Here is a 13,549-nt window from a genome sequence, read left to right on the forward strand (position 1 = left end):
CCACTTTGTGAAGTTTTTAGTTATCTGTCCTAATATCGTATGTAGCTCAGTGTCAAATTTTGACACATTACGCTCTGTGAAACACCTTGGGTAGTTTTACTTTGTTAAAGGTGTTATATAATGTGCATTATTGTTGCAGATCTGACAGCTGCACGACATGCATCCAGGCAACATCTCTAACATGCTAAACCTCCTCAGGTACGAAGAGGAGACAGGCCTGCAGCAGCAACCAGAATTGGGTGAGATGATCAAGAGCAAGGTCCAGCAGATGGGTGCCTTCAGGTAGTTTTCATATCAAGTCAGGAGAGAAGCAGTAAAACAAAAAGCATTGAAGAGGGAGCAGGCTGCAGCAGCTGACTATTCTGCCATCAATGAATGAGAGAGGTCATAATAGGGAGGGCCAAAAGATCAGATAATAGAGGAGGATGCAAGATGGGGAGGACAGGAGATAATGGCCTCAATGTGGTGCAGGCAATGCTGGATGAGGTACAAAGTGTGTAGGGTGAGCTTGGGACGCTAGTGAGAAGACAGGGTAGGAGACATCAACTGGGAGAACAGGGTCAGGCCACGGGAATATTTTGACCCTCAACTAAATAGTCCACAAGTGATCTTGCACTAAGGGTGGCCACGTACAATAGGGGCCTGAGGTTAGTCAGCGACCATGCAAACAAGATCCAGCAAGAATCAATCAGGGGAAACGTTAAGAGTAAAAGGCCACGAGTGAGGGGCTGGCACACAAGGCGAGCTGGAGTTAGTTAAAGTTCATAACTGGAATATTTCTGACTACTACAACAAAGGATTGATTGTGATGGGCTTGTTATGGTACATCGTGCTATAACTGGGTAAACACAACACACTGTAAGAGGTCAGGAAGGATGTGGGGAGGGGTGGAAATCACACCTAGGTAGGTAACACAGGATGTGCAGCTGCAGCTAACCATAGCATCACACAATGCACCTCACACACTGAGGATTTGGGAAACAGGATCTGGCAAAGACAGGGAATTGGGCAGTTTACTAATTAAGGATTAAGTGACGGTTTGAGAGAACACACAGTGCCCGGAAATGCAAGCTAAGTGGAAAGTTTGAGGGTGTTTTGCAAACCACCTATCTGCATTCTGGTCTGGTATTCACAGCCAGCAGGCTGCAGCCCTCTGCTCTGCAGTTAAAGAAAACGTGGCTTGATGCTGTCACAGGCTCTTGCACACTTGGTATCCAGCACAATTTGTCTGCAATTACCAAGGCTGGAATAAAGGAATACAGAGGGGGAGGCAGAAGAGGAAGGAAACAGGAATTTGAAAACTTTGTAGAGAGTTGGTATCAGAGAGGACAGTTCTCTTCCTTTCCTGAAAGCAGTCTCACTGACATATGTATCCCTTGTGCAGCAATTACCCGCCCACACTTCCCCCAAGTGGGCATTCTTCACATGTGCACTTTGACAGCTAGAGCTGATAGGTTATTTGCCCACAGGGGAAATCACAACTAGTCCTCACCCTACATCAAAGCACGCATTTTTCAGCAGGACATGCGGGATAGTGACCGACTTGCCACTCTAACCCAAGGGCACTCAGACAAATCGCAACTGCTTGGCTTGAGATCAGTAACTGTGTAGACAGGAGATCAAACCTGGATTGTGTGTGCTCTGGATGGGTCATAAACAGTAACTACTTCCAATTACCATCTTAACTGACATCCATGCAAGCTCAACAATCAAGGCCCTGCTATGATGCATCAACAGATCAGGATGTTACATTCTGAGACAGAGCAACAACTTGTATTTATATTGCACTTTTAATGTAATAAAACATTCCAATGCGCTTCACAGGAGTTTTATAAAGCACCGAGCCACATAACGAGATATTAGGGCAGATGGTCAAAGAGCTAGGTTTTAAAGAGCATCTTAAAAGGAGGAAAGTGAGGTAGAAAGGTGGAGAGGTTTAGGGAGAGAACTCTGGAGCTTGGGGCCTCAGCTGCTGAAAACACAGCCGCCAATGGTAGAGTAATTAAAACTGGGGACGCTCAAGAGGCCAGAACTGAAGGAGATAACAGAGATTGCAGAGGACTGCAGGGATAGAGGAGGTTAGAGAGATCGCAGAGGACTGCAGGGCTAGAGGAGGTTAGAGAGATCGCAGAGGACTGCAGGGCTAGAGGAGGTTACAGAGATCGCAGAGGACTGCAGGGCTAGAGGAGGTTACAGAGATCGCAGAGGACTGCAGGGCTAGAGGAGGTTACAGAGATCGCAGAGGACTGCAGGGCTAGAGGAGGTTACAGAGATCGCAGAGGACTGCAGGGCTAGAGGAGGTTACAGAGATCGCAGAGGACTGCAGGGCTAGAGGAGGTTACAGAGATCGCAGAGGACTGCACGGATAGAGGAGGTTACAGAGATCGCAGAGGACTGCACGGATAGAGGAGGTTACAGAGATCGCAGAGGACTGCACAGATAGAGGAGGTTACAGAGATCGCAGAGGACTGCACGGATAGAGGAGGTTACAGAGATCGCAGAGGGTTGCAGGGCTGGAGGAGGTTACAGAGATCGCAGAGGGTTGCACGGATGGAGGAGGTTACAGAGATCGCAGAGGGTTGCAGGGCTGGAGGAGGTTACAGAGATCGCAGAGGGTTGCACGGATGGAGGAGGTTACAGAGATCGCAGAGGGTTGCAGGGCTGGAGGAGGTTACAGAGATCGCAGAGGGTTGCATGGATACAGGAGGTTAGAGAGATCGCAGAGGGTTGCAGGGCTGGAGGAGGTTAGAGAGATCGCAGAGGGTTGCAGGGCTGGAGGAGGTTAGAGAGATCGCAGAGGGTTGCAGGGCTGGAGGAGGTTAGAGAGATCGCAGAGGGTTGCAGGGCTGGAGGAGGTTAGAGAGATCGCAGAGGGTTGCAGGGCTGGAGGAGGTTAGAGAGATCGCAGAGGGTTGCATGGATACAGGAGGTTAGAGAGATCGCAGAGGGTTGCAGGGCTGGAGGAGGTTACAGAGATCGCAGAAGGTTGCATGGATAGAGGAGGTTAGAGAGATCGCAGAGGGTTGCAGGGCTGGAGGAGGTTAGAGAGATCGCAGAGGGTTGCAGGGCTGGAGGAGGTTAGAGAGATCGCAGAGGGTTGCAGGGCTGGAGGAGGAGGTTAGAGAGATCGCAGAGGGTTGCAGGGCTGGAGGAGGTTAGAGAGATCGCAGAGGGTTGCAGGGCTGGAGGAGGTTAGAGAGATCGCAGAGGGTTGCAGGGCTGGAGGAGGTTAGAGAGATCGCAGAGGGTTGCAGGGCTGGAGGAGGTTAGAGAGATCGCAGAGGGTTGCAGGGCTGGAGGAGGTTAGAGAGATCGCAGAGGGTTGCAGGTCTGGAGGAGGTTAGAGAGATCGCAGAGGGTTGCAGGGCTGGAGGAGGTTAGAGAGATCGCAGAGGGTTGCAGGGCTGGAGGAGGTTAGAGAGATCGCAGAGGGTTGCAGGGCTGGAGGAGGTTAGAGAGATCGCAGAGGGTTGCAGGGCTGGAGGAGGTTAGAGAGATCGCAGAGGGTTGCAGGGCTGGAGGAGGTTAGAGAGATCGCAGAGGGTTGCAGGGCTGGAGGAGGTTAGAGAGATCGCAGAGGGTTGCAGGGCTGGAGGAGGTTACAGAGATCACAGGGGGTTGCAGAGCTGGAGGAGGTTACAGCAATAGGACACAGCACTCCATTCACTGCCAGCTTGCACTGTCTTTTTCAAGGCCCATTCGTAGCATTAACAGGCCAACTTACCTCACCCCCATCTTACAGTCCATGATTGAGGGGGAGTCAAACTCTGACAAGAGGTCATCCATCTGGTTGTAGCTGTCTCCATCTTTGTCCACCACTCCATAATAGCCTGGCACATAAGGACGCAGCAAAGGATCCTTCATCAGAGACTCCAAGCACTGATGCTCACACTCACAGTACTTCTTTAGGATCTTCCCATAATCTCCAGCTTTAAAGTTACCTGAAACAAAGAGGTAGCTTAGTGAGAACCACTGTTCACCCTTAGCTCACACTTCTGCTGCAACCCATTGCACACCCGACCTCCCCCCACTACTGCACCACCATCCTCCTCTACCAGACAGGGTCTGAGCAGCAGTGAGTGACATTACTTGAAGGGGGGGGAAGGAGTCTGTTACTGTGCCTCTCGCCCACCCTCAAGGGATGGTAACTACCAGTTAAATACAACTGGACTCATGCCAGCCATGGCTCAGTGTGTAGCACTTTCATCTTAGAGTCAATAGGTTCAAACTCCACTCTAGAGACTTGAGCACAAGATCTAGGTTGACATTCCAGTGCAGTACTGAGGGAGTGCTGCGCTGTCGGAGGTGCCATCTTTTGGATCAGACATTAAACTGACGCCCTGTCTGCCCACCCCATCTTTCGAAGACAAACAGGGGAGTTCTCCCTGGTCAATATTTATCCCTCAAACAACATCACTGATAAACAGATTATCTAGTAACGATCACACTGCTGCTTGTGGGATCTTGCTGTGCACAAACAGCCGGCCTTGTTTCTTGCATGTCAAAACTGCTGTATTCATTGGCTGTAAAGCACTTTGGGATGTCCTGAGGTGGTGAAAAGCAATGTCAAATTGCTAGTTTTCCTTTTATGGCAACTAGCACGAGAAAAAGACCTTCATTAAAGAGAAATCCTAACTGCACAGCAGCTCCTCGAGGAGACATTACTGCAAGGTGCAGGATGTGTGCCTGTGTATCACTTCACTACTCTAGGATGGACATAAACATATAGATAAATGCATTGGTCAGCTTACTCTACAGGACACCCTGGCTAATACATGGGAAAGATGAAGAGACTGAGCCTGGCTGCGTCCAAGTCACAGGACACTATTAAGAGAAATGGGACTGAATCTTACTGCAGTCAGTCCCATCCATCATTATTTTCCCCTTCCTCTAGCAAGAGCACTCCCTCTTACTGGGGACATTTACACAGTGCCTGCTGTCCTCTTCTACACCCAAGTGGGCATGCTTCATGTGCAAGCTGAATGGAGCAATGCCAGGCAATTCAACCACAGAGTGCATCACAGCAGTCTGATTCTGCCACATACATGCAGACTCTCCAACAGGAGTCAGTTGATAATGATAAGGCCCCCACCGCTCAAATTCCTCCCAATCCATCCCTCCTAGTGGCACACAGGCTGTGATCACACAAACTGGACATGAAGTATCTTGACTGTTTGCTGATTCAGCACCACTCCAGAGAGCACATTTGTCCAGCGAGCTATCAGAAGAGCCTGGGCTGCCTTCTCTCATTGCTAGCCATTTTCCTGGGCCAGTGAGCTGCACAGTGACAGAGAGTGACCAGGATGGGTTACCTGCGTGTCCCGCTAACTGCACCCATGGATAGCGCTTCTTGAAGGAGACAACAAACGGGGACCAGTGCACCATGGTCTTCAGCTTCTTCCACGACTTGTTCTGCAAAAGAAAGTTCCATTTAACAAAAAACATCACAATCACCAGAATGACACCCCCCCCGCCACCAAACAAACCATCGAAGCCCCTCTGTTCCAATCCCAAACCAATGACGTCCCTTACCTCATCCCAAACCAGTGACCACTGCACCCCACCGACCCACAGCTAAAGCAGAAAACAATGTGTGAACTTACAACAACAAATTGTACTTATATAGTGCTTTTAGTAAAAACGTCCCACGATGCTTGACAGATGCGATTATCAAACAAAATTTGACTCCAAGCTATATAAAGATATACTGGAACAAATGGCCAAAAGGTTGGTCAAACAGGTTGGTTTTAAGGGGTATCTTAAAAGAGAATAACGAAGTAGAAAGGAGGAGGGCTTAGAGACTAGGTAACTGAAGGCACAGCCACCAATGGTGCAGCAATTAAAATTGGGGATGCACAAGAGGCCAGAATTAGATGAGCACAGAGACCTTGGAGGGTTGTAGGCTAGAAATGATTTCAGAGATAGGGAGGGGTGAGGCCATGGAGGGATTTGAAAACAAGAATGGGACTTTGTCCCTGTAAAAACCTTGGACTATTAACTATTCGATCTACCATAATCACCAGTGACAGACAGTCCCCTCCCTCTGTGTCTTTTATTGACACTGCTGAGTTTAATGCGCCACTGAAACTTCCTTAAACTCCAAATACAATCCTCTCCTCCTGCACTGGAGCATCGAACTCAGTCTTTACCAGAACCTTAAGTCGATCTAGTGATAATGCAGTGGTCATGTTACTCGGCGAGTAATTCAGAGAATGGTAGTTCAAAGTCTGTCTTTCAGTTGAAAAAAGTGAAACAAATTACAAACCAGGGCTACACAAATAGCAGGAAAGACAGGAGCCTTGAACAGTGCCCTCACCATCATTTGACAGCAGAAGTTGGCAAACTGAGTGTTTATAGACTGAATATCTCAGCTTTTTTTTTTGAGGACACTTACGGCCAAGATCTACATCTGACAATCGTAGCATTCCCTTGTGTTCTGAACTAACGTTAATTTATCTGGCTACTTCTAACCCCAGAGAATAACACACAAACCGCAACTTCATTACTGTAAAGCCAAATACAGGCAGCTTTCCTCAAGACAGTCGGTCTCCTCAGTGCAAGACGCCAAGCAGGAAGTGTTTGTTATGTAACTGCATGCATTCAAGTTCCGGTGACTATCACTGATCTGTGCTGCCCGTTTCGCCTGAATAGTTGCCATGCATGTCATCCCAGCACCACAAACCTTCCATCAGCATTGCCTCACCCAGGCACTTCTGGAAACAACACTATGCCTGCTTTTCAATGTGACGCTGTCTTCTGCCAGGTCAGTCTCCCTCATGCACAAGTGTCCCGAATAATAAAGTCTCATTCACCCACCCAATGTGGCCAGCCCCTCTCACACCAGTACAGACAGCCTCACACACATACCTCTGTAGTAAATTCCATCTATCTGTGCAACCTACTAATCCCCACCTGACTCCACCATACCAACGCGCGACCCCCCCCCCCCGCCAACCTTCCCAGTTAAAATCTCTCACTATTTTTGCACCACTTGCACATGTTGATACTGTTGACCTAATATCTGAGCTCAGATCATTTACACAAACTGGGAAGAGTCAACATTGATCCTAATTCAAACACTGACCAGCAAATTTCAGGTAACCACCCACCCCCCCCAGTCCAAAAGATATCCATTAACCATGACTCCAAATGTCCTTTAACTAGCTCCTATTCCTGCCACTCTCTGTAATACCATGTGCATCAGCAAACCACCTCCCCCCCACCCCCATGCTGCACTTCAGCCAATGACTGAAAAATTCAGGTACACAACATTAACTGAATTTCCTTTATTAAGTCCCACCATCATTTCTCCAAAGATGCTTTGTTAAATTTTGACAGCATTCCTATTGGTGGAACAGAATGAGCCAATGTCTTACTGCGTGTTTGATCCTAGTTCGGGGTCTCACACCCCTCCCCTTTGTTATTGTTACGGCTAGGTGAGGAGGGGTCACAGTCGCCCCTCTTGCTCTTCCTATTATTTGACCACAACAGGGTTTGTTCCTTTTTAAATAGTGGTTGGTTGCACTTACCACCTCAGTGAGTGTTTTATCTTTTACCTTTAATGCAATTGTGAAAGAACCAATCAGACAGGTGTTCTTTAGTTGAAACAAGAAGTAAGTTTATTATACTCAACAATCTAAACCCGATTTAAAAATAATTAGAAAATATGCTAAACATTCACAGGAGGCACACACACACAGACACACACCAATGCGGAAAGTAGGATTTTTGGTTGGATTAAAGTCCAGAATAAATAAAAGTTAAATACACCGTCTGAGGTTGGATGATTTGGTGGTCTTCTAACTGGAGTTGTATTCTTGAAGTCTTTGGCTGGTTAAAGTGCACTCTGTGGCTGGTCCGCTTGGCTCAAGGTTTTCTTGCAGGCAGTCTTGTAGGTGGCTCTCTTTCCCTGGTCTCTGTAGCAATCTGTGAGTATGACTATATCAGGCTGCTGCTTGACTACTCTGCGGGACAGCTCTCCCAACTTTGGCACAAGCCCCCAGATGTAGTAAGGAGGACTTTGCAGGGCCAGGTTTGCCGTTGTGTTTCCAGTGCCTAGGTCGATGCTGGTGGTCTGGCTGGTTTCATTCCTCATATCTTACAGACAATGCCCCAGACGCCGCCTTCAACATCCCCACTATCCCACCGGCAGGACAGACCCAGCAGAGGTGGCAGCACAGTGGTATACAGTCGAGAGGGAGTTGCCCTGGGAGTCCTCAACATTGACTCCAGACCCCATGAAGTCTCATGGCATCAGGTCAAACATGGGCAAGGAAACATCCTGCTGATTACCACCTACCGCCCTCCCTCAGGTGATGAATTAGTACTCCTCCATGTTGAACACCACTTGGAGGAAGCACTGAGGGTGGCAAGGGCACAAAATGTACTCTGGGCGGGGGACTTCAATGTCCATCACCGAGTGGCTCAGTAGTACCATTACTGACCGAGCCCAAAAGGACATATCTGCTAGACCGGGTCTGCATCAGGTGGTAAGGGAGCCAAGAGGGAAAAACATACTTGACCTTGTCCTCACCAATCTGCCTGTCGCAGATGCATCTGTCCAGGACAGTATTGGTAGGAGTGACCACCACACAGTCCTTGTGGAGACAAAGTCCCTTCTTCACATTGAGGATACCCTCCATCATGTTGTGTGACACTACCGCCAGGCTAAATGGGATATACTTCAAACAGTTCTAGCAACTCAAAATGGGCATCAATCAGGCACTGTGGGCCATCAGCAGCAGCAGAATTATACTCAACCACAATCTGTAACCTCATGGCCCGGCATATCCCCCACTCTACCATTACCGTCAAGCCAGGAGACCAACCCTGGTTCAATGATGAGTGCAGGAGGGCATGCGAGGTCATCACCAGGCATACCTCAAAATGAGGTGTCAACCTGGTGAAGCTATAACCCAGGACTACTTGTGTGCCAAACAGCGTAAGCAGCATGCGATAGACAGAGCTAAGCGATCCCACAACGAACGGATCAGATCTATGCTCTGCAGTCCTACCACATCCAGTCGTGAATGGTGGTGGACAATTAAACAACTAACAGGAAGAATAAAAACAAAAAAATGCCTGAACTATTCAACAGGTCTGGCAGCATCTATTGAGAGAGAAGCAGAGTTAATGTTTAAGGTCACTGACCTGAAAAGTTAACTCTGCTTCTCTCTCCACAAATGCTGCCAGATCTGCTGAGTATTTCCAGTATTTTTCTGTTTTTATTTCAGATTTCCAGCATCTGCTGTATTTTGCTTTTATATTAACTAACTGGAAGAGATGGCGCCACAAATATCCCCATCCTCAATGATGGGAAGCCCAGCACATAAGTGCAAAAGATAAGGCTGAAGTATTTGCAACAACCTTCAAGTGCCAAGTGGATGATCCATCTCGCCCTCCTCCCGAAGTCCCCAGCATCACAGATGCCAGTCTCTAGCCAATTTGATTCACTCCACATGATAACAAGCAACGACTAAAGGCACTGAATACTGCAAAGGCTATGGGCCCTGACAACATTCTGGCAATAGTACTGAAGACTTGTGTTCCAGAACCTGCCGCACCCCTAGCCAAGCTGTTCCAGTGCAGCTACCCGACAATGTGGAAAATTGCCCAGGTATGCCCTGTACACAAAAAGCAGGACTAATCCAAGCCAGCCAATTATCGCCCCATACTCTCGAACATCAGCAAAGTGATAGGTGTCGTAGACAGCGCGATCAAGTGGCACTTGCTCAGCAATAACCTGCTCAGTGACGGTCAGTTTGGGTTCCTCCAGGACCACTCAGCTCCTAATCTCATTACAGCCTTGGTCCAAACATGGACAAAAGAGCTGGACTCCTCTGATACTGAAGCAGTCCATGTAGAAATGCAGCAAGGCCTGGACAATATCCAGGCTTGGGTTGATAAGTGGCAAGTAACATTCGAGCCACACAAGTGCCAGGCAATGACTATCTCAAACGAGAGAATATCTAACCATCTCCCCTTGATGTTCAATGGCATTACCATCGCTGAATCCCCCACTATCAACATCCTGGGGGTTACCACTGACCAGAAACTGAACTGGAGTAGCCATATAAATACCACGGCTACAAGAGTAGGTCAGAGGCTAGGAATCTTGCAGCGAGTAACTCACCTCCTGACTCCCCAAAGCCTGTCCACCATCTACAAGGCACAAGTCAGGAGTGTGATGGAATACTCTCCACTTGCCTGGATGGGTGCAGCTCCAACAACACTCAAGAAGCTCGACACCATTCAGGACAAAGCAGCCCGTTTGAATGTCACCCCATCTACAAACTTTCACTTCTTCCACTGACGCACAGTAGCAGCAGTGTGTACCATCTACAAGATGCAATGCATCAGCGCACCAAGGCTCCTGAGAAAGCACCTTCCAAACCTGCGACCTCTACCACCTAGAAGGACAAGGTCAGCAGGTGCATGGGAACACCACCACCTGCAAGTTCCCCTCCAAGCCACACACCATCCTGACTTGGAACCATATCATCGTTCCTTCACTGTCACTGATTAAAAATCCTGGAACTCCCTCCCTAACAGCACTTGTGGGGGTAGGTACACCCAAAGAACTGCAGTGGTTCAAGGAGGAGGCTCACCACCATCTTCTCAAGGGCAATTAGTGATGGGCAATAAATGCTGGCATAGCCAGCAACTCCAACATCCCATGAATGAATTTTTAAAAAATCTGTAAACTTGGACAGTTCACTGTAGCCGACGGTTTGCCAACTTAATGCTTTCTCGAGAGCAAGCGACAGAGAACGAGCCTTCGCTGTTGCTGCTTGTCTTTGTGTTTAACAAAACTTCCAGTTTTACACAGCCTGGCAAGACAGTCACATGGTTCTTTCAATCCCCTTTGTTTTTAATGAAGTCCAAAGTCCAGAAGCCTAAAACCTCGCTCAGGTGGTACTGTCAGTGTTTATCCCCTGGAAGGGCATCTCCACTCATGAATGCCTCAAGATGGCTTTGCATATCCTGCTAACCAGCATGATCTGAATAACCTACTCAATTAGCCAAATCGTTTTCCTGGCTGGGCATCTTGTTAGACTTGTGTCACCAATTCAATGTTCTGGAATGTGAGGTATTTCAGATGCATATTGCAGGCCATCTTGGTTGTCAGTTTAAAAAAAATAAATAACTGTAGGTTTTCTCCATTAAATGTCTGATGTAAGTTTCCAAACGATGAATTAATATTTCACATTTGGCATATAGTGTTTTTTTTTGACAGTTATGCCGTGACCTTGGGAAATGCATGCATGGGTGCTGATCGAATTAAAAATTGAGCTTTGCTGGGATGCTGAGTGAACAAATGACCTTTTGAAGCCTTATATGAAGATTGACCACTAGTGACCATGCTTTCAGTTGCCTGGACTCCAAGCTCTGGAAGTCCCTCCCTAAACCTCTCCGCCCTCATTTATGACACTCCTTAAAACCTACCTCTTTGACCAAGCCTTTGGTCACCTGACCTAATATTGCTTTATAAGGCTCTGTCAAATCTTGTTTGATAACATTTCTGTGAAGCACCTTGGGACATTTTACTATATTAAAATTCATAATCATTTATGGCATAGAAGGAGGCCATTCATCCCATGGAGTCCATGCCAGCTCTCCACTGAGCTATACACTCAGTCACACTCCCCTGTTCGATCCTCGCAGTCCTGCAAGTTAATTTCCTTCAAGTACTGATCCAATTTCCTTTTGAAATCATTTTCTCCACTTCCACCACCCTCGTGGGCAGCGAGTTCCAGGTCATTATCACACACTGCGCAAAAAAGTTCCTCACATTCCCCTGCATCTCTTGCCCAAAAACCTTCATTCTGTGTCCCCTGGTTCTTGAACCATCAGTTGACGGGAACAGATTTTCCTAACTTATCTAAGCCTGTCGTAATCTTGTATACCTCTATCAAACCTTCCCTCAATCTCCTTTGAATAAACCCAGCTTTTCCAACCCAACCTTGTAGCTAAAATTCCCCATCCCTGGAACCATTCTGGTAATCTCCTCGGCACCCTCTCGAGCGCTCTCAGATCTTTCCATGTGCGGTGACCAAAACTGTACTCAACTCGGGGCCTAAACAGAGCTTTATAAAGTATATATAGTATACCTTCCCTGCTTTTGTACGATCTGCGTCTATTCACAAAGTCCAGGATCCCATATGCTTTGTTAATCACTTTCTCAATATGTCCTGCCACATTCAACGATCGATGCACATGTTCCCCCTTTGTTCCTGCACACTCTTTAGAACTACACATTTAAATACAATCTCACCCTACCCCTTCAGCCAAAATGCATCATCTTACACTTGTGTATATTAAAATTCCATCTGCCCCTTTTGCTAGCCTATATGTCCTGTTGCAGGCGGTTCATATCATCCTCACTGTTTGCCACTTCTCCAAATTTGCTATCAATGACAAATTTTGAAATTCTGCTCGGTATTCAGAGATCCAAGTCATTTATATATAGCAAAAAAAGCACTGATCCCAACACTGACCATTTGGAGAACACCACTGTCTGCCATCCTCCAATCTGAAAACAACCATTTACCATGACTTGCTGTTTTCTGTCCTTTAGCTAAATGTTTATCGATTTGGATGCTGTATATTTTAACACTGACACCTCTACACGTATGGCTGGATACTAGCCCTTGCGATGTCCGCTGGAACCCAACACATCGCATGTTTCATCGTGTGAATAGACTTCAGATTGCAGGAGTTCCATCAGTGACATTGCGCAGTACAGAAGGAATATTTCATGCAGACGACATTGGGCCTTTAGGATTCGAGACTGCTCTCGTGTTGAGTAGATGAGCAGTGAACTGGAACATGTTGATCAGTACAGCATTCCTTTGTTGGGCGTTATGCTGCTTTATCTGTATCTCAGGCAGCAGCTTTCTCCCTCTGATACACCACTCTCACTGTGGACAACCTTGTTCCAAGGAGGCTGTATGAGTCAGGCACTTATTGCTCCCTGGTAACTCAACTAAGGGGACGTTTGTAGCTAGGCCACACAGACAAGATCATCCCAACAACTTTTATTTATATAGCACCTTTAGCATAGCAAGATATCCCAAAGCGTGATCAAACAGAAATTTGACAGCAAGCCACATAAGGAGATATTAGGGCAGCTGATCCAAAGCTTGGTCAGAGGAATGTTTTAGGGAGCACCCTAAAGGCAGAAAGAGAGGCAGAGCGTTTTAGCGGGGGAATTCCAGAGCTTAGGGCCTTGGCAGCTGAAAGCGAGGCCACCAATGGTGCAGCAATTAAAGTTGGGGGTGCTCAGGAGGCCAGAATTAGAGCAATGTGGATAATGTTAGAGAGTTGTGAGGCTGGAGGAGATTACAGAGATAGGGAGGGGTGACGCCATGGGGAAATTTGAAAACAAAAATGGAGAATTTTAAAATCGAGGCATTGCTTAACCAGGAACCAGTGTAGGCCAGTGAGAGCAAGGAGTAAAAGAGGGAGAGCAATGGGCGTGCTGAAGGAAACAGAGGAAGAGGGAAAGAGAGGTGAGGTGAGGTGAGGTGGGCAGAGGGGGGGGGGGGGG

At 47.5% G+C, this 13,549-nt stretch overlaps 1 protein-coding gene across 1 annotated transcript in view; it reads right to left on the reverse strand.

Annotated features, from left to right (window-relative positions):
• Window positions 1-13,549, reverse strand: part of LOC137353176 (inositol-trisphosphate 3-kinase A-like) — a 105,729-nt gene that overhangs the window by 33,199 nt on the left and 58,981 nt on the right. Inside the window, exons 4-5 of the mRNA XM_068019223.1 lie at window positions 5,313-5,412; window positions 3,725-3,941 (exon numbers count right to left, since the gene is read on the reverse strand). Coding sequence (XP_067875324.1) covers window positions 3,725-3,941; window positions 5,313-5,412 — 317 coding nt within the window. The remainder of the gene's footprint in view (window positions 1-3,724; window positions 3,942-5,312; window positions 5,413-13,549) is intronic.

This window comes from Heterodontus francisci, chromosome 40 (genome assembly GCF_036365525.1).
Source record: "Heterodontus francisci isolate sHetFra1 chromosome 40, sHetFra1.hap1, whole genome shotgun sequence".
Classification (NCBI taxonomy): domain Eukaryota; kingdom Metazoa; phylum Chordata; class Chondrichthyes; order Heterodontiformes; family Heterodontidae; genus Heterodontus; species Heterodontus francisci.